This window comes from Puma concolor, chromosome F2 (assembly GCF_028749965.1).
Source record: "Puma concolor isolate L17-30 chromosome F2, mPumCon1.1.hap2, whole genome shotgun sequence".
NCBI classification, from domain to species: Eukaryota; Metazoa; Chordata; class Mammalia; order Carnivora; family Felidae; genus Puma; species Puma concolor.
The window spans coordinates 16195272-16223123 of NC_141684.1; the positions used below are offsets into that span (position 1 = coordinate 16195272).

General features: G+C 42.5%; 2 protein-coding genes across 13 annotated transcripts in view; one reads left to right on the forward strand and one right to left on the reverse strand.

The window, feature by feature from the left end:
* TATDN1 (TatD DNase domain containing 1) overlaps nucleotides 1-11178 on the forward strand; it is a 56399-nt gene extending 45221 nt beyond the window's left edge. Inside the window, exon 12 of the mRNA XM_086695062.1 lies at nucleotides 10952-11178. Within this exon, the coding sequence (XP_086551188.1) occupies nucleotides 10952-10979 (28 nt within the window). The 3' untranslated portion in view covers nucleotides 10980-11178. The remainder of the gene's footprint in view (nucleotides 1-10951) is intronic.
* RNF139 (ring finger protein 139) lies at nucleotides 238-27807 on the reverse strand. 12 transcript variants are annotated; one of them, XR_015246546.1, is made up of 4 exons: nucleotides 26778-27797; nucleotides 26188-26340; nucleotides 20473-22968; nucleotides 15905-16889 (listed from the first exon to the last, which is right to left on the reverse strand). XR_015246546.1 is itself a non-coding variant. In XM_086695057.1 (3 exons), the coding sequence occupies exons 1-3, from the start codon at nucleotides 27754-27756 to the stop codon at nucleotides 582-584; spliced, it is 2130 nt and encodes a 709-aa protein (XP_086551183.1). In that variant the 5' UTR covers nucleotides 27757-27771; the 3' UTR covers nucleotides 238-581. The 12 variants fall into 12 exon arrangements, 8 of the variants coding, with proteins under 8 accessions (XP_086551183.1, XP_025778262.1, XP_086551185.1 ...); XM_086695057.1 differs by lacking the exons at nucleotides 15905-16889; nucleotides 20473-22968 and adding an exon at nucleotides 238-2401 and having other exon boundaries at nucleotides 27600-27771; XM_086695061.1 differs by lacking the exon at nucleotides 20473-22968 and having other exon boundaries at nucleotides 26778-27807.
* Nucleotides 27808-27852: the final 45 nt, after the last annotated feature.

Consider the following 27852-nt stretch of genomic DNA (forward strand, 5'->3'; position numbering starts at 1 on the left):
AACTCTTACACAATCTCTGAATCATGACTTTCCACCCCAGCTCCACAAGGGGCTGCTCTCAAATTTCAAGAAAGTCTCTTCCGGCAGCCTATTTTGCCTTTGTTTTAAAATACCCTAGGTATAGCTTTTATCCTCTGGTCCAAATTACTTTATTTCTTTTACGTAATGTGGTTTCCTCTGATTTGCATTTTCATTCCTCCCATCCATTTTAAAGAAAAACTAAGGTCCACAGTTAGATACTTTCATATGCTTTCATTGAGGAATCTTTGGCACAGTTGATGCACTGTATTATCATTACATCTATTAAAAAGCTAGTTGTTCAAATTTTGTCATAAAAACGTGAAAACATTTTATTCTATGTACAACAATGTACACATATTTAAACAGGTCACCAAAGAGACCAGAAGTAATTAAAGAGGTATATTTACAGTAGCACATCACAGTAAACGGAAAACCATTCACAGATTCAACATGGATACTGTTTTTGTGCTTGGTTACACACTGAAGTGAAGCATATTACTCCATTTTGGATGAACTGAATTTTAAACAAATACCTCAATGATTAGCAAATGCTATTTTAATCAGTCAGTATCATCATTAATAAACTCGTCAGCCGCAGGGCCTGTGTGTTGCTGAATCACTCCATTTCTTTCTCTTTGAACATCATCATCACAATCTGTACTGTCCTCTTCGTTCAATTCCCTGTCAGATTCAGCAGCAGCTTCCCTTATAGCTTCCTCTGGATTTTCATTCGGTGCAATAAATCCATTGTTGTTAGATACATTTGAGTTATCCTTAATGTCATCTTCGATGTACACTTTTTGATGGCACATTGGACAAGTATCTTGAATGTACAGCCATTTCCGAAGGCAAAGTGCATGGAAATAATGATTACATGGCGTGATGCGAGCAGATGTCGTAAACTCATGATAGCAGATTGCACATACGTCATCTATCTCTTGTAAGCGGCTCCCTTTTATTTCAGGAAGTGAATTAATTTTCTTAACAGCAGTCCTACGATTCATGAATGTCTTCCAGCCGTTTTTTGCTTGTAAGTAGATGTTAAAATATGCATGTAGACACATCATACAAGCCCGAATTTTACTTCCTGACTCAAACATCATAGTGTAAGCCCCATTTCCAAACATTACTACTCCAAATATAAATTCAATAATATTGCCTGTTGAACGAACATAGTAGACATAATCATCAAGCTTTTCCCAAAGGACATTATAGTAGCCGTCAATCATGAATAATGTATAAACAGTGAGAGAAACAATTACTTTTAAGCAGAGTTCCACACAAAAGGCTGTAACTGCAAACAACCACGTATTTAGCGCATAGTGATGCCAAAGCACGTAACTGAGTAAAACGGGAAGAATAAACAGGCAAGCTGAGACAAAGAGCACAGGAAAATGTCTACGAAAAGATGACACATGAGAGGCACTGAGAGACATTAATACAGGGTCTGTCATCCCATGGATGAAATGCAGGACTGCAGTTAATAAAAGGCACATGTTTCTACTTAAGCGAATAAGTCTCTCTTCTGGTCTTAGCCCACTTAAACCAGTCTGAAGAGCCAAAATAAAAAATAAAACAGGTGCTACGAAGCCAAGTCGCCTGTCATCCTCTTCAGTGGATCCAATAAAAGCCAATATTCCAAGGCCCAAATAATGGGCTATTGAGGAAATTACAGCACTCATGCCTAGCACAGTTAGTGTAGAATCACATCCACTAATTATAAGATTGCAAATGAGGTCCCAGAAATCATCCCAAGAAATAAAGAAGGAATCAGTTTCATTTGCCATCCTTAAGATGTACATCAACACCGTAGCCTGAGCTGTAATTCTTGTTAGCCAGAAGACTCTCAGTATATCTGGAAAACGAATCCTCTTCCATGTGTCCTCCATTAATAACTGTAATCCATAAATTCGATACATGTGCCTCACTAAAAGATAAACATATCGTGTAGAATAATAAAACCACTTAAGTTTCACTACCAAGACAAGCACTGTGTTTAACGTGAGAATCAAGGAAGAAGTAAAAACTAAAGTCTCTCGGATGTGTAATGGCAGCTCTGTGATCAGGCCTATTACAGGAACTAAGAGATCCAAAATAATTAATTGTGAATAGATGGAATGGATCTGCAGTAGTGTAATATATCCAATGCCCAAGGTCAGCTGGAGAACGATGAGTGCCATCCATAGTGAGGGCCCTTTGCGAGGAAGCAGCTCAATTCCAAAAGCTGATGTGTTGTAGGCACCATAGAAGTCAATGTGCAAAGAAGCATAATAATTTACCAACACTGAAGTTGCAGCTAATAGAAAGGCCGAACTGTACATGTAAAACTTGAAAAGTGATCGTTGTGACAAGATCAGAACAATACTGGATACAAATATACCTAAACAAGAGAGAAAAAAAAAAAAAAAGAAAGAAAGAACAGGTCATTTGAACACAACATTTTTAAGAATGTTTTTCTACTAATAATTATGCCATTCTCCCCTTACTCAGGAAATATGAATATTTTCAAAGTTACGAACTTAACTAAGCCTCAAGACAATTTAGGTTTAAAGGCCAATAAAGGTTTTGTAAAGTCAGAGTTCACCAGAACAGACCAAACAATATTTTAAAAAATCTTATTCCTTTATGTTCTAATTCCCAAAGTAATTCCAGTAGTACTGTATGTCCAGACCCCAAAATTATCTTCAAGATCAGTTTGTAGTGATACATTTTAATGTTTTAAAATCTTGAAAGAACATATCCTTTATAATTTCATAATCACTAAAAATATTTAAAACAATTCCATTACTTTAAAAAAATTAAGAATTAAAAATAGTCAAAATGCAAATATTTGCCTATTAAACCTTAGATTCCTTTTTCTTACAAGTCACATTTAGGAAATCAAGTTTAACTTTTATAATTACACCTAAGGCCTCCTTTTCCTCAAACAGTGAACTCCTGCTGGCTTTTATTTTTCCTGCTCCTTAAATCTGCATTCTCCCATGGGTCCAAAATCAGAGGTTTTTTTTCTACATACTTTCCTGAAGATTTCAGAAACATCCTCCAAAGTTCTCTTTTTTCCTGTAATTACTGTATCTTTTACTACAAATAGTCAACCCTTTTTATTCTCTAAATTACAGAAGTAACATTTAGAAAACCAAAACATGTTTTAAAAACTGGTAATAAGGGGCGCCTTGGGTGGCTCAGTTGGTTGAGCATCCAACTGTTGACTTCAGCTCAGGTCATGTTTTCATCGTTCATGAGACTGAGCCCCACATCAGGCTCTGCACTATCAGTATACAGATTTTCTCGGGATTCTCTCTCTGTCCCTCCCCTTGCTCGTGCTCGCTCTCAAACATTTTTTTAAAATGATAATAAAGCCCTCCCCCCACACTCTGTATGTAACCAATGTACAGTGTGACATGCATCCAGGATCATCTTTCTTTGTGCTCTGACAATTTTTTTTTTAATTTTTTTAATGTTTTTATTTTTTTTTATATTTGAGAGAGACAGAGCATGAGCAGGGGAGGGGCAGAGAGACGGAGACAGAATCTGAAGCAGGCTTCAGGCTCCGAGCTGTCAGCACAGAGCCCGATGTGGGGCTTGAACTCAGGAGCAGTGAGGTCATGACCTGAGCCCAAGTTACACACTCAACAGACTGAGCCACCCAGGCACCCCAACTCTGACAAATTTAAGTGAGATCACAATAAACATTATTGCCCAAGGTTTCAACTATGGAAACAATATCCAAATATTCACCTAATTCCACCTCTACCTTACAACTGAAACACTCAAAATTTCTAAAACCTAACTCACTTCAAATAGTTCTTGCAATTTCCAATTTCAGTTACACATACCATTATTCTCTTAATGGCACCTCTAGCCCCACATCCTCCAACTTTGACAGTTATTTGCCAATTCTGCTAACACCTATTATGTCCCTTTACTCAGCGACATCAACCTGTTAGCTGGTGCCTAAAAGCTCTTGTCCAAATCTATCCAGTCCATCACCAAACTGCCTTTCTTCATTTCTATGCTCCAAAGCAGTGGCTCTTGAAATTACTAGCAAGTGAAATCTACATTCCTCGTCCAAACATTCAAGGATCCAACGTGCTTTAGAGTAGCGCTCCTCCCAACACACACAGACCTCCACTCCAGACTTCTTTCTCAAACATACCCCTTTCTCTGCCACAACTGCAGCTATGTTTACATTCTTCTCTTTGCTCGGTATGATGGGCTTCCCAAATCCCTGTCTGAATCGTACCCATCCAATAGACCCATTTTCTCTGGTAGTGACTGATCTTTCAACTTACCCACAGAACTTGGGGAAACGCCCAACACTCCTATACTACCTGATGTTGTAGTTTGTAGGTATCTGAGTAGGTCATCTACCCTGCTATACGATATATTCTTGGTAGCAAGCAAGGTTCCTACCTTGCACATCTATGGATCCTAAAATATTCTGCAGAAAATAAATACAATTATTTCATTGTTCACTGAAGTCACATTGGGGAAATATTTCTGCTGCGTTCTAGATTATATTTGTAAAGGTAACCGCAAAATACAGCCCACCTGGAAACTGAAACCTATGGAAAGGTAAGACAAAACTGAGAAACCAGAGCTTGGAGTACAGAAAAAGTGGCAAACGCCAAAAACATCATCTACCCACCTTATTTCAACACGTAATCAAGAAAGACACTGCATATTACAATGGAGGCATTTTACAGTCTATTGCACGTAAAAAAGCAAGGGCTAGTTCTCAATGATGGCTTTGCCTATGAACTTAAAATTTATCCTGTGCTCACGTGTCAGATTATTCGTGAAAAGGAGAGAAGGGCACAATCACCTGAAAGACACATACATGTCTGCACAAGAACCACCTAATTCCTGGAGCAAGTGGTCACTGATAATCTCCCAAAGAGCTGACAGGTGGGAACAGGCCCTTTCACTAGAAAATGGGCTTTTGGGTTGGATTAGAAACATTTTTCATGTACGGTACAGGAAACAGAATTTACTCACCCACTATGTGTAATCTTACTTTTTCTATGTGGGGGAAAAAAAAAAAAAAAAAGTATTTTTCCTGACACAAAACTTAACCTAATCTCCTAAAATAAGTCAAAATAAAACCCAAATAACTTCAGTCCTATTTTATGCCACTTAAAATGGAGAAAGCCAAACAGGGACTATAAATTATTTTTGTCAACTTGCTATCCACAAAATGGTAAATTAATCTTTACCTGTGAATAACCATGAACTCTGTTGTAATTTATAAACCAGTCCTTTTTATTCTAACAGCTCTCTTCCTTAAAGCTTATTTTTATACACAAATGAAGGAATGACTGGATTTTTACAAATATTTCTGTAGAAACAGTGCTATTTTGCTTCATGCAAATGTATCAAAGGAAAAAAGGGGGAGATGATGGCCAACGTAGTGAGACTATACTCCAAGTCTGGATGCGCCCCAGCAAGTAACAGTAAGAAACTGTTACTTTTCGTGATTAAAATTATACTCCAGGATACAATAATGACAAAACATTTCAAGAATAATTTAAAATTATTTTAATTCCTACCCAAAGTTTGCATGTAAGGTTCTTACAGTTTTCTTTTATGCTCATGTTCCTATGTATGGAAATGTAGGAAAAATCAGCTCTCATCTCACAGAAAAAGCCCACGTGCCAAGTAACAAGTCTCTCAAGTAACATTCCCTCTTATGGCCTTTTAACATTGAAATAATACCAAAGTTTGTTGCATTTTTACAACTTCAGACATAAAACTCTTGGTATTTATCCTGAAGGCCTAAGAAAATTAAGCGCAGGGGTAAATTTCTCATTAGGATTTAAGAGTAACCTGAAGAAGCAATCAAGACTATATATAAATGCTACTTTATGAAGAAAAATCACCTTGGACACTGGAGATCAGGGATCTCAGTACCCAGTGATTAGAGTTCCACTGAAGTTCTCACAGTAGGAAAAGAGCCAAGTATCAAAATCAATTCAGGAGCTTGGAAGATACATACAAACTCTATTCATGAAAGAGTTCAGGGCCTTTTCAACTCGATTACCAAAATAAGCAAACAAAACAAACACTGCCATGCATGGCGCACAACAAAGTGTTTAACCCCTTTAGGTGTAAAGTCCATTCATACCTTTAACCCTGTCTAGAAACTGAGGACTAAAAACTGGAAGGAAATAAGACATAACATTTATAACTCTCCAGATATCTTTAAATATCTTTTAAACACAATCTGAAGAAAACTATGGAAAAACATTTAAATGCCTAACAAAGTAAAGAATGAACACAGAAATGTCATGATTACCGTAATCCAAAGAGAGTCCCAAGCAATAAAATGTAGACCAAGTAAATAAAATATCTTGAAATGTTAATCTGTAAGTATACTTGATAAATAAACGAGAGCATAAAGAAAGTATTTCTACAGAATTCTCATTTGGGGTTTAAAAGGGTATTCTGAGTCTTTTATTAATAAGAAAACTAAATTTTTGCTTCTAAACTAAGATTTTTAACGTTTTTATTAAAAAGAAATGTGAATATAATTTTTTTAAAGTCAAAAGGTATGGGTATAAAATGAAGAGTAAACAAAGTTTTGCATAAGCAAACACACATTCACGAACTCATTCTTTTTGCTTCTTATCCAAAGAGGATGTCATTGTAATAGTGGAGTTTTTATTATCTTTTTTAAAAATTGCATTTCTGATTACTTATCAAAGAGGGCATCTTCCGATTTATTGACCATGTTTCTTTCTCTGTGAATTGCCAATTTATCTTTTGACCATTTATCTATGGAGCGGTTTTTCGTTCTTGAATTGTAGACATTTAAAAATATTCTAGCTACAAATTCTTTATCAGTTATCTGTAATGCAAATATCTTCTGCAGGTATGTGGCTGATCTTTTCACATTTCTGCTGCTGCCTTTTGATTGACAGAGGTTTTTAATTTTAATATTGTTGGATTTACCAATCTTTATTTATACATTTACTTTCATACATTTTTAAAGAATTTCTCCCTTACTCGAAGGTTAAAAAAAACTCTATATTCTCCTATATTTTCTTCTACAAATTTTTAAAGTTTTGCTTTTCACATTTAGGTATTAATCCACCTAAAACTATTTATATGTTGATGTGAGGTATGGACCCAGTGTAATTTTTTCCATGTAACTAAATGACCACTACCTGAATAGTCTGTATTTACCTCAATGTACGTACTTCAATTCTACCTCTGAAACACATCAAGTTTCTCTATATACATGGATGCTCTGTTTCTGGGGTTTCTATTCTGTGCTATTGGTCTATTTATCTATCTCAGTGATTCTCAGCTAGGATCAGATTTTGCCCCAACCCCACTTCCCCACACCCACACCCAGCATTTGGTAATATCTAAATGCCTAGAGACATTTTTAGCAGTCACAAAAGGAGGAAGAGGGATGCTAATGGGTATGTAATGGGAACAGGACAAGGATGCTGCTGAAAATCCTATAATTCACAGAAGAGCAACCCTCCCCAATGCCCCCCCCCCCAAGAATTATCCAGTCCAAAACATCAATAGGGTTGCTGTTGAAAATCCCCAGTCTATCAACATTACTATTGCTTCACTGTTTTTTCACTTCAAAGGTTTTCTGAGTTCTTTCTATACCACCAAAAATACCTATCTCATTCTTTTCAAAAACTTCATTTTATGTCTAAACCTAATATAAAGAACAGATTCCTTTTAGATACTTAGATTACCTAAGTTAGATATCTAATAGATATTTAGATCAACAATTTGTTATTACCAACAATGCTGCCATGAAAATCCTTTCCCATAGTCTTGCACAAGTGCAATTATATTAGGTCAAATTCTTAGAATTGGAATTGAGTCAAAAGATGTATGACGGATTTCAAGAGACAGAACCAAATGGCTTTACACAGAAGTGACAGCATACCAAAACTGTATAACTTTATTTGAACTTTGTATATAGTATAACTTTTATTTGAATGCTGAACTCTTCACCAGTCTGGTAACTGAAATCTTGTTGCCTGCGTTTCTTTAACTGTAAATGTGGCTGAGTTTTTGTTTTTTGTTTTTGCTTACTGACCATCTGCATTTCATTTATTGGAAACTACTTTATCTTGGGCCCATTCTTCTCTGGGGGTTTAAGTTGTTCTTTAAGTAAGTCTTTTCTTAAAAGTAAAACTTTTATTCAATCTTATACAGTGTGAATACTTTCCCCTCAGTTTGTCATTTTTAAGAATTTTTTTAAAAAAGAGTTTTGTCACAAAAAAAGTCTTCCATTTTTATGCGCTCAAATTTATCAATTTTTTCCTTGTAACTTCTGGGTTTCCTTGTGTTTAGAAAGGCCTTTCTACTTCAATGAATTATCAGTACATGAGTAATAATATCAAACTCGTCTGCTTGCGTTTTCTGCCTTGGATTTAGATTTGCTAATTCAGCATTATGCCGCACTGGGTTGCATTTCATTTAGCATTTAACACCTCCTAAGAATAGCTTAATATTCTTAAATACTCCATATGCTGTGATTCGTATTTTTTGGATCTCCAAAATGAGATGCTTTATATTCTAATCTGCTGAAATTCTTGTATTAGTTGGATACCAAATCAAGTGCAGTGGTGGTATATTTTTGTAGGAGAGGAGTAAATTTTTCAGACCAGATATAAAATTGGTAATGCTTTCTAGAGAATAGATTTCCATGTTTACAATTCCATTTTAAAGAAAAAGATGAGATTTGACAAGTTTTGAGATTTACAGACAGTAGTATTGAGAGGTCAACGATTACTGAAAAAAAAAAAAAACAACTAGATCGAACAATTAATTTCAACTATCCTCTGGTAGCTTTTACACACAAATCTGTCACTTTCAGTAACAACATAAGCTGCCTCACTGAATGGGCCTCAAAAATTGAAGACATTTGTTTTCATTCAGGGTAAATCTTTAGCAACAAAACCAGTTTTTAAGAATTTTATCATTCTGGGGTGCCGGAGTGGTTCAGTCGGTTAAGCGTCTGACTTTTGACTTCAGCTCAGGTCATGATCTCACAGTTTGTGAGATGGAGCCCCATGTTGGGCTCTGCGCTGACAGTGCTGAGCCTGCTTGAGGATTCTCTCTCTCTAAAAAATAAACAAACATTTTTTAAAAAAAGAATTTTATCATTCTCACAAGTATGAAAAATTAGCAAGTTACACTGGTATAACGTAAGTAGCAGTCCAGGTGATAGATGTGGAAAACAGGTTGTTTTTCTTACAAAGTGTGAACAAAAAATTGTGGGTACAAAGCACCAAAATTTCACTGAGGCCTTCAAAAGACCAAAGTATCTAACAGTATGGTCTTAACTGAAGCATTTTTTTTTTTTTTTTTAAAGCTATCAAGCTTATTAATAGCTAACACTTAGATAGCCTTTCCTAGGTCCAGGTACTGTTCTAAGAGCTTACATCCTAACTCACTTACCATCCTTAACATCCTGAGACAGACCATCACTGCCCATCTTTAAAAATGTTAAGAAAAGGGAGGCACAGCGCAGTTAAATCACTTGCCTGAGGTCACATTCTTTAACTTGCCAAATACAGCTTCCATGATTTACCATAAAAATACCCATGGGTTACAAAGAAAATACCAAAATTACTGTTCAGGGTTCTTAAACTACACATGATTTAATTAAGGAAAATACTCCCTTTTCCTTAAAGCTCCTTAGCCTAAAGCTCAACTCTCAAGAGCACTGCCTTTAAGCACCTGGTCTCAAAGGGCTTCTCAAAAGGATACGAAGTTGCAGGTCAAAAGAACATTCAAGGCAGTGGCTACACCATTTGCCAAAGAATACATGAATCCCCTCAAACACAGCTGTTTTGTTTTTTGGTTCTTGTGGCCTTTTTTTTCTTTTTGCTCCACCATGACCTCCTCTTAAAACAGAAGTGACGAAGGTCATCCCTGTAGTTATATTCGGTGAGTTTCCAAAGCAGCACTTGGGTTATCCCAAAATTGATAAAGCTCCTTGGAAGTCTGTTAGCTTCTGTTCTCTCTCTAGCAAGCTCTCTCTCATCCTATGGGGTTGAGGAACAAAAATGGTAATTCTTCTCACTTCTCAGTCTCTTGATGCCAAAAACCGGCACAGATCTTGCCCGCATGCATATCCCTAACTAATGTGGGTGGGTATGGCAGGGAAAGAGGGCTGGTAGTTGATCAGGCTCAGCTGGAACCCCTAAGTAACTATACTGAGTTAAGTAAGAGCCTATTAATCTATGATCTTGATGAATGGCTTCTAACTGGCAGAAATAAAATGCCATCCCAACAGGCCCCCCTTACGAATTTCACTTTAACTGAAATCACTTTTATCTACGAGTACCAAAATGAAGCAAAATATGTTGAGCATAAACCATTAAAACCACTTAATGCTCTTTTTGAAGCTGAGGTATAACTGACATGTAACACATTAGTTTCAGGTGTAGAACATGATGATTCCATATTATATGCACTGTGAAATCACACAGCTCCCTTTTTGCCACATATAATGAGGGCATTACACTTTTGTAATGGTAAGTAGCAATGACTGGGATCAAGTAGCTGGTGGGTTACTGAGAAGTCTTGTGCTAAAGAGCATCACTGTCCCATCTGTTAGTTTTAGATCTAACGTACGATCACTACTATACCACTCTGTATCTGGATAGCAGCTGTATAGAGGAGAAAAGTGAACCACCCTGGATGTCAGAAGATTTTTCAGCCCAAGCTCTGGCAACCACTTAGTATCAAAATCAAAAACACTTAGTCTCTATGGACCTCAGTTACCTCATTTAAAAAATGCGATTAGCACCATCCACCTCTGAGGGATGTGTAAAGTTTAGGTTAGATAAAAACAGTGAAAATGCTTTACAAAAATAAAGTACCAAACAAATGTAAAATGTTATTGCCAATAATAAAACTCAACACCACTTTTTCCCCCCTTTTGGAGGAATAAACAAGCAACAGATGGTTCCTAATTCAGAAAGTCTCGGTAATAAGGACCTCATCATCAACCCTTCATCAGCAACACTTCAAAATCACAAGCCTACTGAAAACTGATCACAAGAATTACCTCATCAACAAAATTTGCCAAGTTTCAGCTGCTTTAGAAAAAAATGTTATGCATAAATGCTTCTCACACTGGTAATGCAAGTAAAGACGGGGGATGAAACAGGATACTGTTAACACTCCATTCATTTACAACAAAGGCAGTGATTTTCAGGAGTCTCGGAAAAGTCTCCTCACTTTCTAGCCATTTTTATAACGATTTTCAATACCTTCTCTATTCATGGAAAATGCTAAGACTCGTTACAAGTATCGCTGTCTTCATGAGCATTTTTGGTAATCGTTTCAAGGTTTGACATTCGAAACCCTGTCTCCTACGTTTGGGTGTCATTTCCCGCAGACACTTCATGATCATGTGGGCCCGGGAATACAGAAGTGACAACATAGGAGTGCTCTGTATTTTGGAGAGGGGGAAACTGAGGCCCGGGCCTTGGCACTACAAGCCCAAGGTCACACACGGCGAGATGGGGCAGAGTTGCTGTTTTTCCAAGGCTGTCGCAGGAGACGCGGCGAGCCAGTACTCATTCCCCAAGAGAAACAGCAGGCAAAGAGCCGCATGCTCACACATCCATGCTTTCTCCCCACCCTCGGGTGCAAAAATGAACGGAGGGCTGACTCTTGACGAGGACTGCTCCGCTGTCAACTCTGAGACAAGTGTCCTCTCCTCCCCTCTCCCAGCCTGCAAAGATGCCTCTGTTGGGAAAGAAACTGGTTCTCACACGTACACACACTACCCACTGACTGCGCGCGGGTGCCCGCTCCCTGCAGCACGTCTCGGCCCGCACAGCCGTCCTGGGACGCAAGCTACCCGGTTCCGCTTACCAAGAAGCCGGAGGAAGATCTGGAGCCCGATGCAGAACCGGCTTTGGCTGGAATCGTAGTAGGAGTTGAAGATGGCGTCGATGATGTAGAGGCAGGGCACCCGGAGCGCCACCTCGAGCGCCGCCCAGACCTGCTGATGGGCCATCCGCACCTGCTGCTGCGGGGGCCCCACCGCCGCCATGAGCCGCTGCCACACCGGGGCTGGGCGAGCCGGGCAGGGCCGCGCGGGGCAGGGCCCGGGACCACGGCCAGGGGCGGGGGCTAAGGCGGGCGACTCCGCCCCCGCCCTCCCTCCTCTCCGGTCTGTCTCACCGCCTGCCCCGCCGCCCGCTCGCGTCTCTCGAGCTGGAGCAGGCGGCGGAGGCTCCCGGGAGGCCTCTGGGTGTCTGTGTTTCCGGCCGGCTAAGGTCTGGCTCCTCCTCCCTCCAACGCCTCCCCCGCCCGCGGAGCCACCATCTTGACCTCGCCCGCCTGCCTCTGCCGTTGCTGCTGTTTGGAGGCCAGGAGGCTGCGTCCGCGGTCACGCGAGACCGCAGGGCCCGCGCCGCCGACTGCGTCATAATCCGGCGTTAGGGGCGCTCCCCAGACCGTCATCACGCGCGGCGTAGCGAACGTCTCGCCGCGTTGCCATGGTTTCCGCCCACCTTCGCGGCTTTGGCGCCACCGGGTGGCGCAGGCGCTCTCCGGCAGCCGCGCCCTCCTGCCTGAGTGGCTTCCTCACGGGAGGCGGTGGCAGCGTCGGTTCTGCGAGGGACTCCATGCTTCCGTGGGCGGAATTATTAGCCGCTTCGTTCTAACCCATTAAACGTCCCATAAATGTGGTTCAGAGATGTTTGGGAGGAGGAGAGCAGAGGGCGCCGCCCGCCGGACCTACCCCACCCCGCCCGGAGGCCGGTCTGAGGATGGCATTTTCCAGGCAAAATCTCTGCAAGGCCGCCCGGGGTCCTGCTGGAGCGTCGCTGAGCGCGCTCTGTGCTGCGGCCGTGCGACGTGGCAATGAGCTGGGGGTGGTAGGCGCTGCCAAGGAAAGCATCCCTCTCATCTCTTGCGCATCACCTTCCGTGTCTTCTACCCGACTGGACAGAACTGAGGACACCCATCGGCCGCACTTCGCGAATGTCAAGGGCCACTTGTGATTTAAGGGCGAGAACCCAGGGCTCTGTCTGTGTTTCTGGCCTTTGAGGTCCGCACACTCAGGCAGTCCCTTCTTTCCTCCTCAGGGAAGAAGCCACACTTATGTTTTTGTAGGGGATCAGAATGTGCCACCCCAAAACATGCCACTTTGACACAAAGATAATTTTGAGCTGAAGATAGCAGAGAAACAGCAGAAGCTTAAAAAATTTTTTTAAGATCCCTGCCCGCCCTCCTCACTGCCCCCGTTCGCCTAAAAGGCAGGACATAAATTTCTATTTGTAAAGGTGCCTCCCTCTCCCTTACCAAGAAGAGGGCAACTCAGACTTTCAGTGACCCGCAAACCTTAACTAAATGAACCCTTATCTTCCATTTGTTTCCTCCATTACGTTTTTACCTTAGCAGTCTGCTGTCCCTGAAAGCCTAATCGCCTTTTCTTTTGTCACTTCTCTACAAAATTATTCTTTGTTAATACATTAAACCCCAAATTGTAGGCACGCTTTGAGTCATTCACCACTTAGTTTCTCGCATGGGTATGTGCACTCACGGGTTAATAAACTGCTTCTCTCTTGTTGATCTCTCTTTTGTCAGTTTAATTTCCAGGTCCCAAGTCACAGGACGTGGGACCACGAAGGAAGGTCTTTTTCCCTCCCTACACTTTCTTGCCTATCCATGTAATTAATGTAATGTGGTCATTCTTATTTTTCTGTTCCTTCACCAGCAAATGAGAGTGTAAATTGGGCCACAGTCTGCTTTACTAACTCAGCCATCTTAAATTAAGGGGGATCAAAAACAAAAACAAAATTTTAAAAACCTGGCTCATTTAGGATCCTAGCCCAAACTGTGCTCTGCTATCCGTCTGTACAGAGCTCTGCGTGGGTGACTATCCTCTATTAAAAACCCTCCAGAGGAAAGAGTATAAAACTCCAACACCCCCTTTCTCTGGGTGGAGTTAGGTGTGGTAGGATGATTGATTCATACCCAAACTCCTTACTCCAGTCTCATGTTTTTAACCTGTTGTTGTTATCCCCCACAAATAATGACTGCCATCTATCTAGTGCTGTGTACTGGGCACCACGGGGACGGTTTTACATTTTACTTAAATCTTTGCATCAGCCTTTTTGGGGTAGGTAGGGTTATCTCTGCTTTAGAGAAGAGGAAACTGGGGCTTAGATAAGTTATCCAAATCACAAAGTATGTATGTAAGTAGTAAGCTAGAATGGCCATAGCTAGTAGGAGTCAAACCAAGGATTAGAACCCAGGAAGCTTAGAACTTCAGGCATCTTTGATTCCTTCCTCTTCACACTCACAGCCAATCTGCAACCACATTGTATCCACCTGTCTCCTTTGTATTCCCCTTTCTGTTGTCACTGCCACAATCCGAACCCAAGATCCTACTGGAGCTTGCCTGATTCACTGCAATATCCTCATTATGTTATTATGATCACCACTTTTCCTATAAATCAGTCTGTTTACCTCTGCCAGGTTAATTTTCCTAAATTGCACACCTGGGGAATAAACTTGTGGCGCTGACAAAATTCCCAAAGGAAAGCAAACTTGGTAAGATGAGAGGATTATTAAGGTTTATATAGAAAACCTCAGAGACATAAATTAGCTTCTCAACTCACCTGTTATTCTGCCCTGATTGCAATTTAAAGCAAAAAGGGAGAAGCTGTTGTGGAGGAAAGGGTCCACAAGGACTAATCTAAAACAGGAGTGTGGTAGAGAAAGCAGCCAAGTACCAATTACATTATGATCATGCAAAATGGAGAATTAAATAATGTATGGGCTCTCCAATTTTTATTTAAAAAGTTAAATGTAATAAATAGTAAATAAAAATCTTATAAAAATGCTTCAGCCCTTATTAATGCTTTAATGGTTTCTAATCTTAATTTAATGCACAAATTTTATTAGTTTAAGAATTTCTAATTCAAAGTAAATCCCACTCTCGGGAGCGATGGCACAGTCGTTCTCGTCTTACGTGACTTCAAGCACATCCCTTTAAGCTCTAGATCTCACTTTCCCCATCTATAAAACGAAGGTTTAAAAAGATTCTGGCAAAGTACTTTAAAATGCTACCTTAAAATTAAATGTAAATTACTGAGGTAGTTTTTAGAAAACTTAGAAATTTGGGGGGGGGGGGGGGGAGGTGGCGCCTGGGTGGCTCAATCGGTTGGGTGTCAGACTCTTGATTTCAACTCAGCTCATGATCTCATGGTTGGTGGGATGGAGCCCTGCATCAGGTTCTGCACTGACAGCACAGAGCCTGCTTGGGATTCTCTCCCCCGCCCCTCTCTCCCCCTCCCGTGCTCAGTTATCCTTGCTCTCTCTCTCTCTCAAAATAAACTTTTTTTGTTTTAAAGAAAGCTTAGGAATTTTAAAAATAAAAGATAAGCTTTCAAAAGAAAAATCCCTACGTCAGTGGTGCACTTTTCTGTTTTACATTTGCCATCTCTCAAGTCTATATTCTAAGCTCAGTTTCATCATGCCTGAGCTCCAGGTGCCTGCTTACATTTTAGGGGTCCAGTTAAGTTAGGAGAAATAATCACCTTCAAGTAAAGATGAAGGGATACCCTCCTGTACTACCCAAAAATATCCTGTACTACCAAAAAGCTAATGACTACCAACCACTTAATAGATGCTATGATGGAAACAGAGGAACAAGGTCAAAAATCTCAGAGGAATAGTTCTTTTGTTTTTTGTTTTTACAGAAGGAACTTACTGGTTATGTTTGCTTAGCTTTGCAAGAGGTTTTCTCAGCTTTGTATCAGGAAATGTCTGTGTTAGTCGTCATCCAAACAGAAGCTAAATTCCTAATAAGCATAATCCCTCCATAGCACCCACTGTGAAAAAAAAAAATTAAATAAGCTTTCAAAGAAATAGCTGCAATTCACTGAATTTAATCTTTGCTTGGTTTCTACATTGACTTGGATGTTGCACAATTCAGGTATATGTTTATATTGAATCCACTCAGAGCAGTGTGGAGGGTGTGTGTGCATTCACACAGACACACTCTATATATGTAAGTTGCCCGTTTAAAATATTACCAGCTTAAAAATAACTTCATTTGGCTTTAATGGTTGAATGCCCTTTAGTTCTAAAAAGCCTTTGGAAACAGAACGTGTAAAAACTTGTTTGACTTTTCTGTTGACCTTTGCACTTGCCAGGTCTCTGTTCTAAGCAACAGGAATTGATTCTGGGCTATCTTAAGCAAAAAGGGAGATTATTAGAGGGTTATTTTCATTATTCTTCACGATTTCAAGTTCCAAGAGTGAGATGCAATTAGCCGAGCTTATGGGACCCTGTGTCTTGCCCCAGCTGTACCAGCCTGTGCCAACAGCTTCCTTAGCGGGAGAAAGCAGAAAGAAGCCAGTACTTAGAACCACCCACCCCACCTCTACCCACCAATGTATTATGTATTTACTTCAAACGGATGATGGGGATGCTGGGGGGAAGGGTAGGAATTGATAGCCCAAAAAGGGATAGATACGCCCCACAACTTTTTCTCAGACCTTTGGAATTACTTTAAAAAAAAAAAAAAAAAGGCTTCTGATCCCAAATTACAGTTTTTCTCATTTCATTAAAGTAAATTTCAGATATGCCCATCAACATGCAGCTACTATTTGAGTTTTCCGGTTTTGTAAATGCCAAGTGAATAGGAAAAGTCTGTTGTTTAGTTAACAAAGGAAACAACAGAGAATATGGTGGCATTTGCAATCAATGTTGAGTATATACTGACTCCTTCAGTTCGTTCATTCCTGTGACAGACATTTGCCGAGCACTTTCTATGCATTTGGCAGGAAGTTTGCCCGCTTCTGACTCTCACTCTAGACAGAGAACTTAAACTCTCTAATCATCAGTATCCTCACCTGGGAAAAAGAAAAAAGTGGTTAATATTGCCAAATAAGATACGAAATACATAGCATGCGTTATCCAGTTGAATCTTAACAAACCTACTGAAAGACACAGACAAGAACAGTGGCAGAGCCAGGTTTCTCACTCATATTTTTCTGATTGCAGAGACTTATGATCTGCTCCTCTGCAAGCAATTTTTCATGCCAGTGATAGTGATACAAATTAATATATTTTAAGTACTCAGTATGATATACAGTATGTAATAATAATTAGTATGCTGAACAAGATCTACTCACTGGAACCCTTATGATACCACACACAACACTTTGCAATGGTTCCGTGTATGGCTCAGGAGTTTGGATTGCTATATATGCTAATTATTCATATATTAGAATATAAATAAAATATAAATAGATAATACGTTCAAATATGTTAAGTATGTTAAGTGATGGTCCAGAATGAGGGCCGAGATACTGCTGAAAGGCAGAGTACAAGGAATACTAAGTTAAAAACATTTGCCAAGGCAGGAAGCCCAAAGAAGACGGATATAGTACCCCACTGACAGACGGGAAGGATAGGACCCTTTATCCTAGACAGGTTTCTATAGTTCGGGTTTCTAATAATCAATAATCACTTCTCATTTCACAGAGCTCCACCTCACTGAGTAGAATAAAAGCTTAAAACTGGAAGATTCAATATTATAAAGATGTCAATTTTACCCTGTAGTTCAATGTAATCCCAATGAAAAATCTCAACAGGTTCTTTCTCCCAAAAATTGACAAGCTGATTTAAAATTCCTAAGAAGATGCAAAAGGTCAAGAATAACTACGGCAAAATCTTGGGGCGCCTGGGTGGCTCAGTCGGTTAAGCGTCCGACTTCGGCTCAGGTCATGATCTCACACAGTTCATGGGTTCAAGCCCCGCATTGGGCTCTGTGTTGACAGCTCAGAGTCTGGAGCCTGATTCGGATTCTGTGTCTCCCTCTCTCTCTGCCCCTCCTCTGTTTGTGCTGTCTCTCTCTCTCTCTCCCTTTCAAAAATAAACATTAAAAAAATTAAAAAAAAAAAAAAAGAATAACTATGGCAATCTTAAAGAACAAAGTTGAAGGACTTCTAGATCAGATATCAGGACCCATTGTAAAGCTATAGCAACTTAAACAAGATAGTATTGGTGCTTGGATAGAGTGAACATGGAACAAAAAAGTCTAGTAACAATCCCCACATGTACGGTCACCTGATTTATGATAAAACTGATACTACAGTGCAGTGGGAAAGGATAAAAACCCGGCAATATAATGTTTCTAACAAAGGCTGCGTATCACTTCACGGCGAATCACACTGGAAGCATCCTCCCTACAGTTAAGAACAATTTAACTTGTATTAGTGGGGGTGGGGTGGGGGGGTGGAGGGAGGGAGTGGGAATTGGACACTTTAGAATGCTAGAGCTTCCCTTTTTAATCAAAAGTTGTCAGTTTTAAAAATAAATGATCTTCAGATTGCTGTAAGCTTTTAGTTTCTAAAGTTCTAAAAAGAAAAGTTGATTTTGACAATTTGTGCCAGTCTTCTCATTAATTTTATGGAGAAGCCAGTTTTCAGAGGTCCTTACGGTGTCATTTTGGAAGCCACTCATTTTACTCTTGCTACTGGGTAGGGAAGTACCGAGAGATGCCCTAGTGGGTGGGGTAAGCGTGAAATATACTCCTTCCTGCCCTCACTGTGTGACAATAACCCTCCTTCCTCCTGATGATCAGATTCACTTATCCCCAACCGGAGTGGCGACTCTTCCGTGCTTGCCTGCTGGTCTCTTAGCACAAGGAGCCTCACATGCCTGGGAAATCTCAGTAGGTTAAAGTGTAAAGGGTCTGTTATTGTATCTCCCGATGAAAGAGCTTCCCAATTAGGGATCAGCCCTCTAGTCTCACAAAGTTGTGGAGACGGGAGGCATGAACTCCCGGGGGGAGACGGGGGGCAGTGGGGACAGTAAGTGGGTGTATTAACTTCCTATTGCTGCTATAACAAATTACCACAAACTTAGTGATTTACAGCAACATAAATTTCTTCTCATAGTTATGGAGGTCAGAAGTCTAGAATCAAGGTTATCAACCACTCTGTTCCTCCTGAAGCATTCTGGGGGAGAATCCATTTCCCTGCCTTTTTCAGTTTCCAGAGGCCTCCAACATTCCTTGGCTCGTGGCCTCTTCCTTATGTTACTCTGTCCTGCTTTTGTCATCACACGTCCTACGTCCTACTTGTATTGCCTCCCTCTTATAAGAGCCCCTGAGATTATATCAGGCCAACATGGATAAACCAGGATACTTTCCTCATCTTGAGATTAACTTAATCACACCTGTAAAGTCCCTTTTATCATGTTAAGATAATATATTTACTGGTTCTGGGTATTAGGACATGGACATATCTGGGGGACATTGTTTAGCCCGCCACAGTGGAAATTCTATTTCTACCCTTTAATTCCTAGCTGTGGATTTTCTATCTAAATGGGACATGGCACTCATTATGTAATAGGTATGGATTTAGAGTGTATACTGCATCCTGGCGAACGGGATCCCATTCATAGGGCATTATTTCAAGCTTTGATTTGGTTTCAAAAGGTTTTTCCACCACTCCACCAGGCCAGCATTTTCCTGGTTGTATAGTATGTGATAGGATCAGTGAATCACCTGGTCATGTGCCCACTCAAACACTTCCTTTGCTGTTCAGAGGCAATATTATGCAGGAGACATATTGATGGATCGAACACTGTAAACCTTTGGATAGCAGCACCGGCCAACATCTTGTGGGCAGGAAAGGTAAACTCATGGATGCACACAGGAAGATTCTAGTCAAGGTGAATCACTGCCCTTCCATGACAGAAGTCCAATGTAACCCATTTACTACCAATTAGCTGCTTGGTTTTCTTGAGGGATGGTGTTGAACCAAGGGCTCAGCGCTGAATACTAGGCTCTTTGGTGAGTAGAAGCCATGCTGTTGGCAGCTTGCTAACCTGCATGTCTGCAACATGTTATTCATAAGCTCTTTATGCTACTGGGGTAGCTCATGACGACCGCTGCTAAAATTAACCAGCCAAGTCTTTTGTTTACTTGTTGAGTTCCTCTTTGATGTGCATGTCTCCGGTAGGCACTTACGCAACACAAAGCTCTTTACTCATGTATCCAATCCCATAGATTCCCCACCACCTCTTCTCCAGGCTTCATTGTCCCTGAACTAATCTCTCCCACTCCAGGCCCCTATCAATTTGCTAACCTATGTGCCACTTGCCATGAAGGTATATTCTTACTTCAGGCAACTTCTCTTTCCATACGAGGTGGATGACCAGGAATATTGCCCCCAGTTCTGCCTTGTGGGAAGATACCCTTCCCTGCTGTCTTTTAAGACCACTCCTGAGTAGGGCTGTAGGGTAGCAGCAGTTTATTTTGGTTTTGAACCCGTATTCCAAGAAAACCCATCAATGAACTTAGCTCTGCATTTGCATCCTTTATCAGCAAGACAGAAGAGCTTCTCAAGTGGCCATGATTGTGGGCCAAGGGAAGGGCATTGATGCAAGAATTATAAACATGACACAGGAGTCTGGGCCACCTACCTGTGCACCTATTCGTTTCCTCTGGCTCTCGCCATCCATCCCAGATGTACCACTTCCACCTTATGATGGTTTGACTTGAAGGGTCTGACAAAACTCAGCTCATGATGGGCAACTCTGGCTACATGGTTACCCGAAGTTCCAGAAGATGCTCAGATTCTACCAACGCCCATTAGCATGCCAGGAGCCATTTTTGGATGACGCCTGGCTCTCTTCTGCATACCATCTGGCCTTGCTACAGACATCCACTTGAGACTACCTTGTGATTTTCCCATTGGAGCTTGTCCTAAACTTCCATGGCTGCTTTGCTTATCACAGATACTCTTGTACCATAGAATCTCCTGGATTGAATGGTCCATGAAACAAAGCTAATTACACCGCAACCTGTACCTGCTACAGAGACTTTATGTGCTGTGGATCCCACTGAAAACTGGCAGCCTTCTATATCACCCAGGATAGGAGTCAGAGCAGTATTCCCAAGTCTCAAATTCCCACAAAGGAGCATACAGAGGTTGGCGTGCTTCCTTGACAGAGGAACACTGATGAGTGGGTGAGATGGAAAAATCTGTTCTTTACCGCGAAGGAGCAATCTTGGCATTCAAGCAGACCAGTAGCCCTAAAAATTTCACTGATGGAACAGGTTGCTGGATGGTATTAGTGATTATTCGGAGTACAATATACTAGCTCATTGTTTCTCTGGCCTAATGAGTATGACGCCGTAAGTATAGTAGGTTAGTAGGGTGTTCCTCGAAATGTTCCCATGGCCTAGGTCTCCTCAGACTATAATGATGGGGGAGTGGAGTCCTACATGAACGCAAACTGCTTCTCACCCAGCACCTTCAGGGCTCAGTTCCATACGTACTCTCATGGCTCCTGCTGGTACATGTTGCTTAGATCCTGCATCCCCTTTGGCACATGGGCCCAGCTGAAATTGTTGACAGAAGACACAAAAACAAGAGAAAAGGAGCCGTGTAGGATTGAGCCAGTTGCTTTGTTCAGTGTTGTGCAGCTGCAGTTTTACTCATCAAGTTTTGTTGACCTTCGCTTAAGTTATGAAACTATGCATACATATAGCTTTCATTTAAAAAAGCAAAATTCAATGACTAAAAAAGGAAACTAGGACCGTCTGTCTGTCCATCTATAAATACCTACCTAATAGCATACAGAGAGCTTCGTTGCATGGGCCACTCCATCCAGGAGACGACAGGGTACATAAGTGTGGTGGATACGTGCATGTGCATGTGTGTGGTATGTTCCAAACTGCAGTTGTAGCCTCATATTGGTTATTTTCTATTTGCCTTTGATTCAACCTTCACCTTCAAAAAGCCAGAAGCAAATACCTATTCTGACAGTTTGGGCCCTCTCTGAAATTATGTGATTGTTGATCAAGTAATCTTGCAGGCAGTCTCAAATCTCATCAGAAAATTTCCCCTGTACTTAGTGTTAATAGTTTTACATTCAGTTTATAACATAGGTAGGGATCCTAACACAACTGTGGTAAGAAATTCTTATGAACTTTATATGTTGAAGTTTTGTGTCAGCTTAAGTATTGATCTGTATTTATTATTGCTAACGTGAGTTTCTTCAGTGATTGTGAAAACTAGTAAATTCATACACTATTATAAACTTCTAAAGAGTTAAAAAAAAAAAAGCTACACAAAATATAAGAAACAACGATCCTCAAGGCAATGAAGGACAATGATCCATGGGAGATAAAAACAAGGTGAGCCGTTTAATGGTTTAATCACTCCAGCCTATTGCCTGGAGAAAGTTCCCCGGCTGTGGCTGTGGCAGGACGTGGCAGGACGTGGCAGGACAAGGGGGAAGCCGGGTGGAGCCCAGCCGACTCCCTGAGGTGGAGATGGTACTGGGAGTCCCAGGAGCCCAGTTAACGAGTTTAGAGGTTGGAATGCCAAACGGGAGAGGGCCAAACGGGAGAAGTCCCGAGATCTGCCGACCATCCCCTGAAGCGTCAGCTGAGTAATGATCAGTACGCACAAGAGGATGCTACCAAAGGCCAAGAAAATGACGAGTGTCACGGCTTGCCCAGTGTGAAGTGGCCGCACCCCAAGGCTGTTCAGAATGACATATATTGACACGTGTCCAGGGTGGGAGAAAGTGAATTCAAAATGCTATTTATGTGTTTCTCATCATTTCAAATTTCTATGTTTTTATATTTAACATGCATGCATTATACTCCCTAGGTCAAGAGATGTGCATCACTTATTAAAATCATGAAGTTAATGAATAAAGCAACTCATAGTTGAGGGAGTTTAATAAAGTTATCGTCACTGTTTTTTAATCACAACCTCTCCATCAAGTGGTGCCCTAAGTGACAACTAATACTGATGCTCACGGAGGAAGCTTCAGCACTTTTAAACGTTCCTGGACTGAGGTGACCAAGCCTCCATGAGCCTCCTGATCCTTTCAGTCTTTTTTCCTCGGTTCCATTAGGTGCCTCTTTCTGACCAGGCCAATCCAGCAAGTGCTCGGAGAAGACTGTAACGTAAATGGACACACTCAAGGTGGAGAAAAGGCTTAGGGGACCCTTACTTTCTTCCATTCACACATAACTCCAGCTCATTCTTTTTTTTTTTTTTCAAGTTTATTTATGTATTTTGAGAGAGACAGAGAGAGCGGGAGCAGGGGAGGGGCAGAGAGAGAGGGAGAATCCCAGCAGGCTCTGTGCGGTCAGTGCACAGTAACCCAACTTGGGGTTTGAACCCATGAAACTGGGAGACCATGACCTGAGCCGAAATCAAGACAGCTGGCTACTTAGCTGACTGAGCCACCCGGGCGCCCCTCCGGCTCATTCTTTAAGTCTCAAGTGAAGCGTCCCTGCTCCCACCTTCCCAGCCACACTCTCCGCTTCCCCTAACCCACACCCCCGAACGTGGACGGCTGCCTCCACTGTGTGTGCCCGTGAACACCCGTCTGTTTCTGTCTCAGCACTTAGTGCCCAGTATTAACATTGTTTCCTCTGTGTCCACGTCACCAGAAGTGATCCCTCCCATTTTGGGCAGGACTCGGCTTTTTTTAATTTTTTTTTTTTTTTTTTTTTTAAGATTTTGAGTACTTGCCCCACCTCACATGGGGCTTGAACTTACAACCCAGAGATCAAGAGTCACATGCCCCCCAGGACTCAGCTTTACTCACCTCTGTGTCTCTGGCCCTCAGCACAGTGCCTGACAGCGAGAGTACACGGTACATCCCAATTAATCAGTGAATGGCTTTTCAAAACAAGGACCCTCTACTTTAACTAAAGCAAATGTACAGCAATTCCTCACACCCAAAGTAGGAACCGGGCAGTTCACCTTACACGAAGACTGAAGTACTCACTACGTGCCAGTCACGGTGTTGACGGTTCAGGTCCGTTAACTCGCTTAGCCCTAACAAGTATGCTTCGGGCTACGTACACTTGTTAACCTGTATGTACAGACGAGGACACTAAATCTTGAGAGACTGCCTCAGGTCACAGAGAAAGAAGGGAGGCCAGAAAGTGTATGAGTGGAACCTCAATTCCATGAAGGCAGAATCCATGTCAATCTTCTTTGACCACTGAACACTCAAGGCCTGATGTGTACGTAACAGGTCGAACGAGACCAGTCAGGTGTATCTGATGTCAGCGGCCCATCCGTAGCTTAGGTCAGAAAGGTAACTCCTCAGCCCCTAGCCACGTGGCTCCCTGACCCCCCTTCCTCCCTGTTTCTCCCCTGCCTTCCTTCCTCCCTACACGGCCTCCAGTCCCAGCGTGGCATTTTTAGCCGGAGGCACAAAAGCTGCAGGCACGCGTGTCAGAAACCAATATGGGGAAGAGGAGAGGATTCGGGCAAACACAGGCCACTCGGTGGGATGGTAATGGACCAGTCAGGCCCCCTTCCCACGATGGCTACCACTTCCTGGGGGCTTACTGGGTACCGGACACTATTCTTTTTCATCCTTACAACGACCTCCATCTTCAACACACCTCTTGCCGCTTCTTCTGTTCCGGACTGCTCTAGTGACGGTGCTCCAAACATCTTCTGAGCCAACTCTCTGCACTCACTATTTTCTTCCGCTAGCATCTGTTTCCAGCCTGACTCACTAACAAAATCTTACCCAGTTTTTAAGAGCCGGGTCAAACACTACCCCTCTGAAGGCTTCCCCATTCTGAAAACTTTTCTTCACCTTTGCACTTCTACATGGTGCTAGCACTCTTACGGTACCTACTGTATTCCAGCTCTGAGTTTTTGTGTTATTTCTGCTGCTAGGTTGTGAACTCCTCAGAGACAGGGTCTGTATCGAATGCATCTGCAGCTCATATAGACAGCAGGCACTTAATTTGCGTGGAAGCATAAACAGCACCAATCCTGTCCTTACTGACGCTGTCCCGAGAAGGACGAGCAGCCCCAGCTCGAGCCCAACAAGCTGAATGCCAGACACAGTCATAATCCTGAGAAAGCACAACTTCCCTGTGCGTCCTTCATCAGGCAAACAGCCCAGATGGCTTCGAAGTGCACGAAAACACAGCTCCGAAAAGTGATTCTCGACTATTAGTCATTCCAAAGGTAAACAGTGCTTCTCTGCGATCAGTCATTCCAGGGGCACACAACGGTGCTGGCGGACAGTCACAAAACAAAGTGACGCTTGAGAAACCCTGCAGAATATCTCTCACTCCCTAGAGCTCCTCACGTTGGGCCTGATGTCCACCTGAGAAGGAACACGAAAAGGGAATCTGTGAGGCCTGTTAAAATCTAAGATTTTAATGTGAACTTTAAAAATAGCTAGCTTAGGAGCACCCGGGTGGCTCAGTAGGTTGATTGTCCAATTCCCAGGGTTGTGAGATCGAGCCCCGTGCTGGAGTCCGTACTGAGCATGCAGCCTGCTTAGGATTCTCTCTCTCTCTCTTCTCTCTCTCTCTCTCCCTTGAATAAAATAGCTAGCTTTTTGTACAAGCTTAAAGCTGGAAAGCTAGTTTCCCTATAATTTAAAGCAGTCATTCTCAACCTCTTTTCTACAACAACAAACCTGATACATAAGACATCCTCCCCAACACTCATTTAGCAACGCTAAAGCAAGGGAATGAAGTTAATACACTACAGTAATTCTTATCCTTTTCCTTCCCTAATTCAGTCTTAATAACAAAGCTGCACCGTTTGATTGCTTTGATTTGGACTCTGTTGCTTAGTCTCATCAATTTTATATCTCAAATCCATCCACTTCCCACTGCCACCACCCTAGTCCAGGCCACCACCATCTCCTGCCTGGACAACCACAGAAATCTCATCACCAGTCTCCCTGCTTCCATCCTGGCCCCACTCTGGCTGATTTTCCATATTGTAGCCGGAGTGATTTTGGAAACAGCACTGTGTCTTTCACTCTAAAATAACCAAGGCTTATTAGATAACAACTGCTTATTAGATAACAGCCATACGAGACCATTCAAAGAAATCCTCATTTTGCAAGTGAGGAAATTCAAGGCCAAAAGAATACTGGAATCACCCACCCAAGGTAAGACAGAACTGAAGTCAGAAGTCAGAAATGTCCCGGCCTCATTTTAATGAGCCATACTGCTTCTCCCAGATATGTAGTTCATTCTCAATGTGTTAACAGAAGACAAATGCAATGACTCGGATTGGTCTAGAGCCTGCATTCAGGGCCACAAAATATTAAAATAGGTTGCCAGGAGAAAAGAGGGGTGAGAACTCAGCCTAAACTTACGTATTAAGGTTCACTCACATGTAGATCCTTGGGTCTCAGGATCCACCTTCTCTAGCCAACTAGAGGGCAGGGGCGGCATTCCAGATCCAAGACTATGTGGTCCACATGGGGAGCGTAGGATTTCACTGGTTGGATGTGCAGGATTTGTGTCTTCCATGGTTTCCCGTGCACCTGCCGAAGAAGGGTGGCAATCCGAGTTTCTGCAGATTCTGCCCATCTCTGCCACTCTGGTTTGGTGGCGGCTGGCAGTGTTTTTCTCCTAGAATCCCCGGTAGCTCCATTTGTCCCTTGGTTGGTGATAATTTGCTGAGGATAAGGCCAATGCTCCTTCTCCATTTCACTGCTTCCAAGAGGCTGGAGATTCTTCCCTGGGAAAGATTCCACATTTTGGTGGATATGCAAAATGCCCCCAGCATCCTGTTTTAGCACCTGGCAGGCAATGGGCCAGCCTTCTTCAGAGCTGGGAATCAGCCCCAGGTTCACCCTGTCTGCAATGTTTGAGAGCTTCAGTTTTCTGTTATCCCCAAAGTGTATTTGGCACCGATCTGCCACTCCATTGATCTCAAGATTAGTTCTCAGGGCAACTACAGCATGGGGGTTCCACTCACAGGCGTGGACGAAGGCAGCACCAGCATGGACCAGGAAGGGCAACGTAAAATAGCCAATCCCTGCGTAGAGATCCACCAGCACCTCTCTGGCACAGGGCAGCGATGCCACTCGAAGCTTCTCCGTGATGTTTCCGAAGGAGAACATGCACTGGGTCACGTCAAACTTATATCGGATCCCATTATCGACATGCTCTACCCAGCCATGGTCGCCCAGCAGCAGAGTCACGGCTGGTGTTCGAGTGCCGTCTGGTGATACCCGCCCTCGTTTGGCCACACGACGGACGCCAAGCGCCGACGCAACAGTCTCCCAGAGTTCTGGTTCCAGATTTTTCCACTGCTTGGCTTGGAAACAGTCTTCACTCAGCAACAAGAGGTTACCATGCCGTTGCCAAGATCGGGGCAAATCAGCCTCCAACTCAGCTGACCACGTCACTCCCCGGCCCTCTACCCAGCGACTCACTTCAAGACACAGCCTTTGGGCAGGTGAACAACTCTGAGCCTTCTTGGAGGGAACAGGATGCAGGAGCTGGGTTACTATACAGGTGCTGCCTGGGGCCACACAATTCCTCAGCTCCCGCAGGTGCTGTTCACGGAGAGCCTCGCCCAGCACGGGGAGCGCCACGGTGCCATCCGGCATCTTTGCCACACGGTGCTGTCTATCCAAGAGTTTCTGCTTCTCGAGATATTCCCTGTATCGCTGGGTAAACCGAGGCTCAGTCACAACTGCGACAACAGCCGCGTTCTTCCCACCTTCCCTTTCCATGCTGCCGGTGCCCCATTCTCTCCGAGTCCCTCCGCGAGACTCACTCAGACTCCACTCACCAGGACCGGGACCTCCACCGCAGCAGCAACAGGAAGAGCTGCGCGCACACCGCCCGCCGGAGCCGGAAGTGACGTCAAAATGGCAGGCCAGAACAAAAGGTTGGTGCGCTTGCGGACAAATGCGTCGCCGTTGCCGTGGAGACGTTGCTGCCGCCATCTTTGTTGTGGTTGACCATGCCTTGCTTCGGTTTAACGGGAGATTAGTTAAAACAAGGAATTCTCAGGGCGCCTGGGTGGCTCAGTCGGTTAAGTG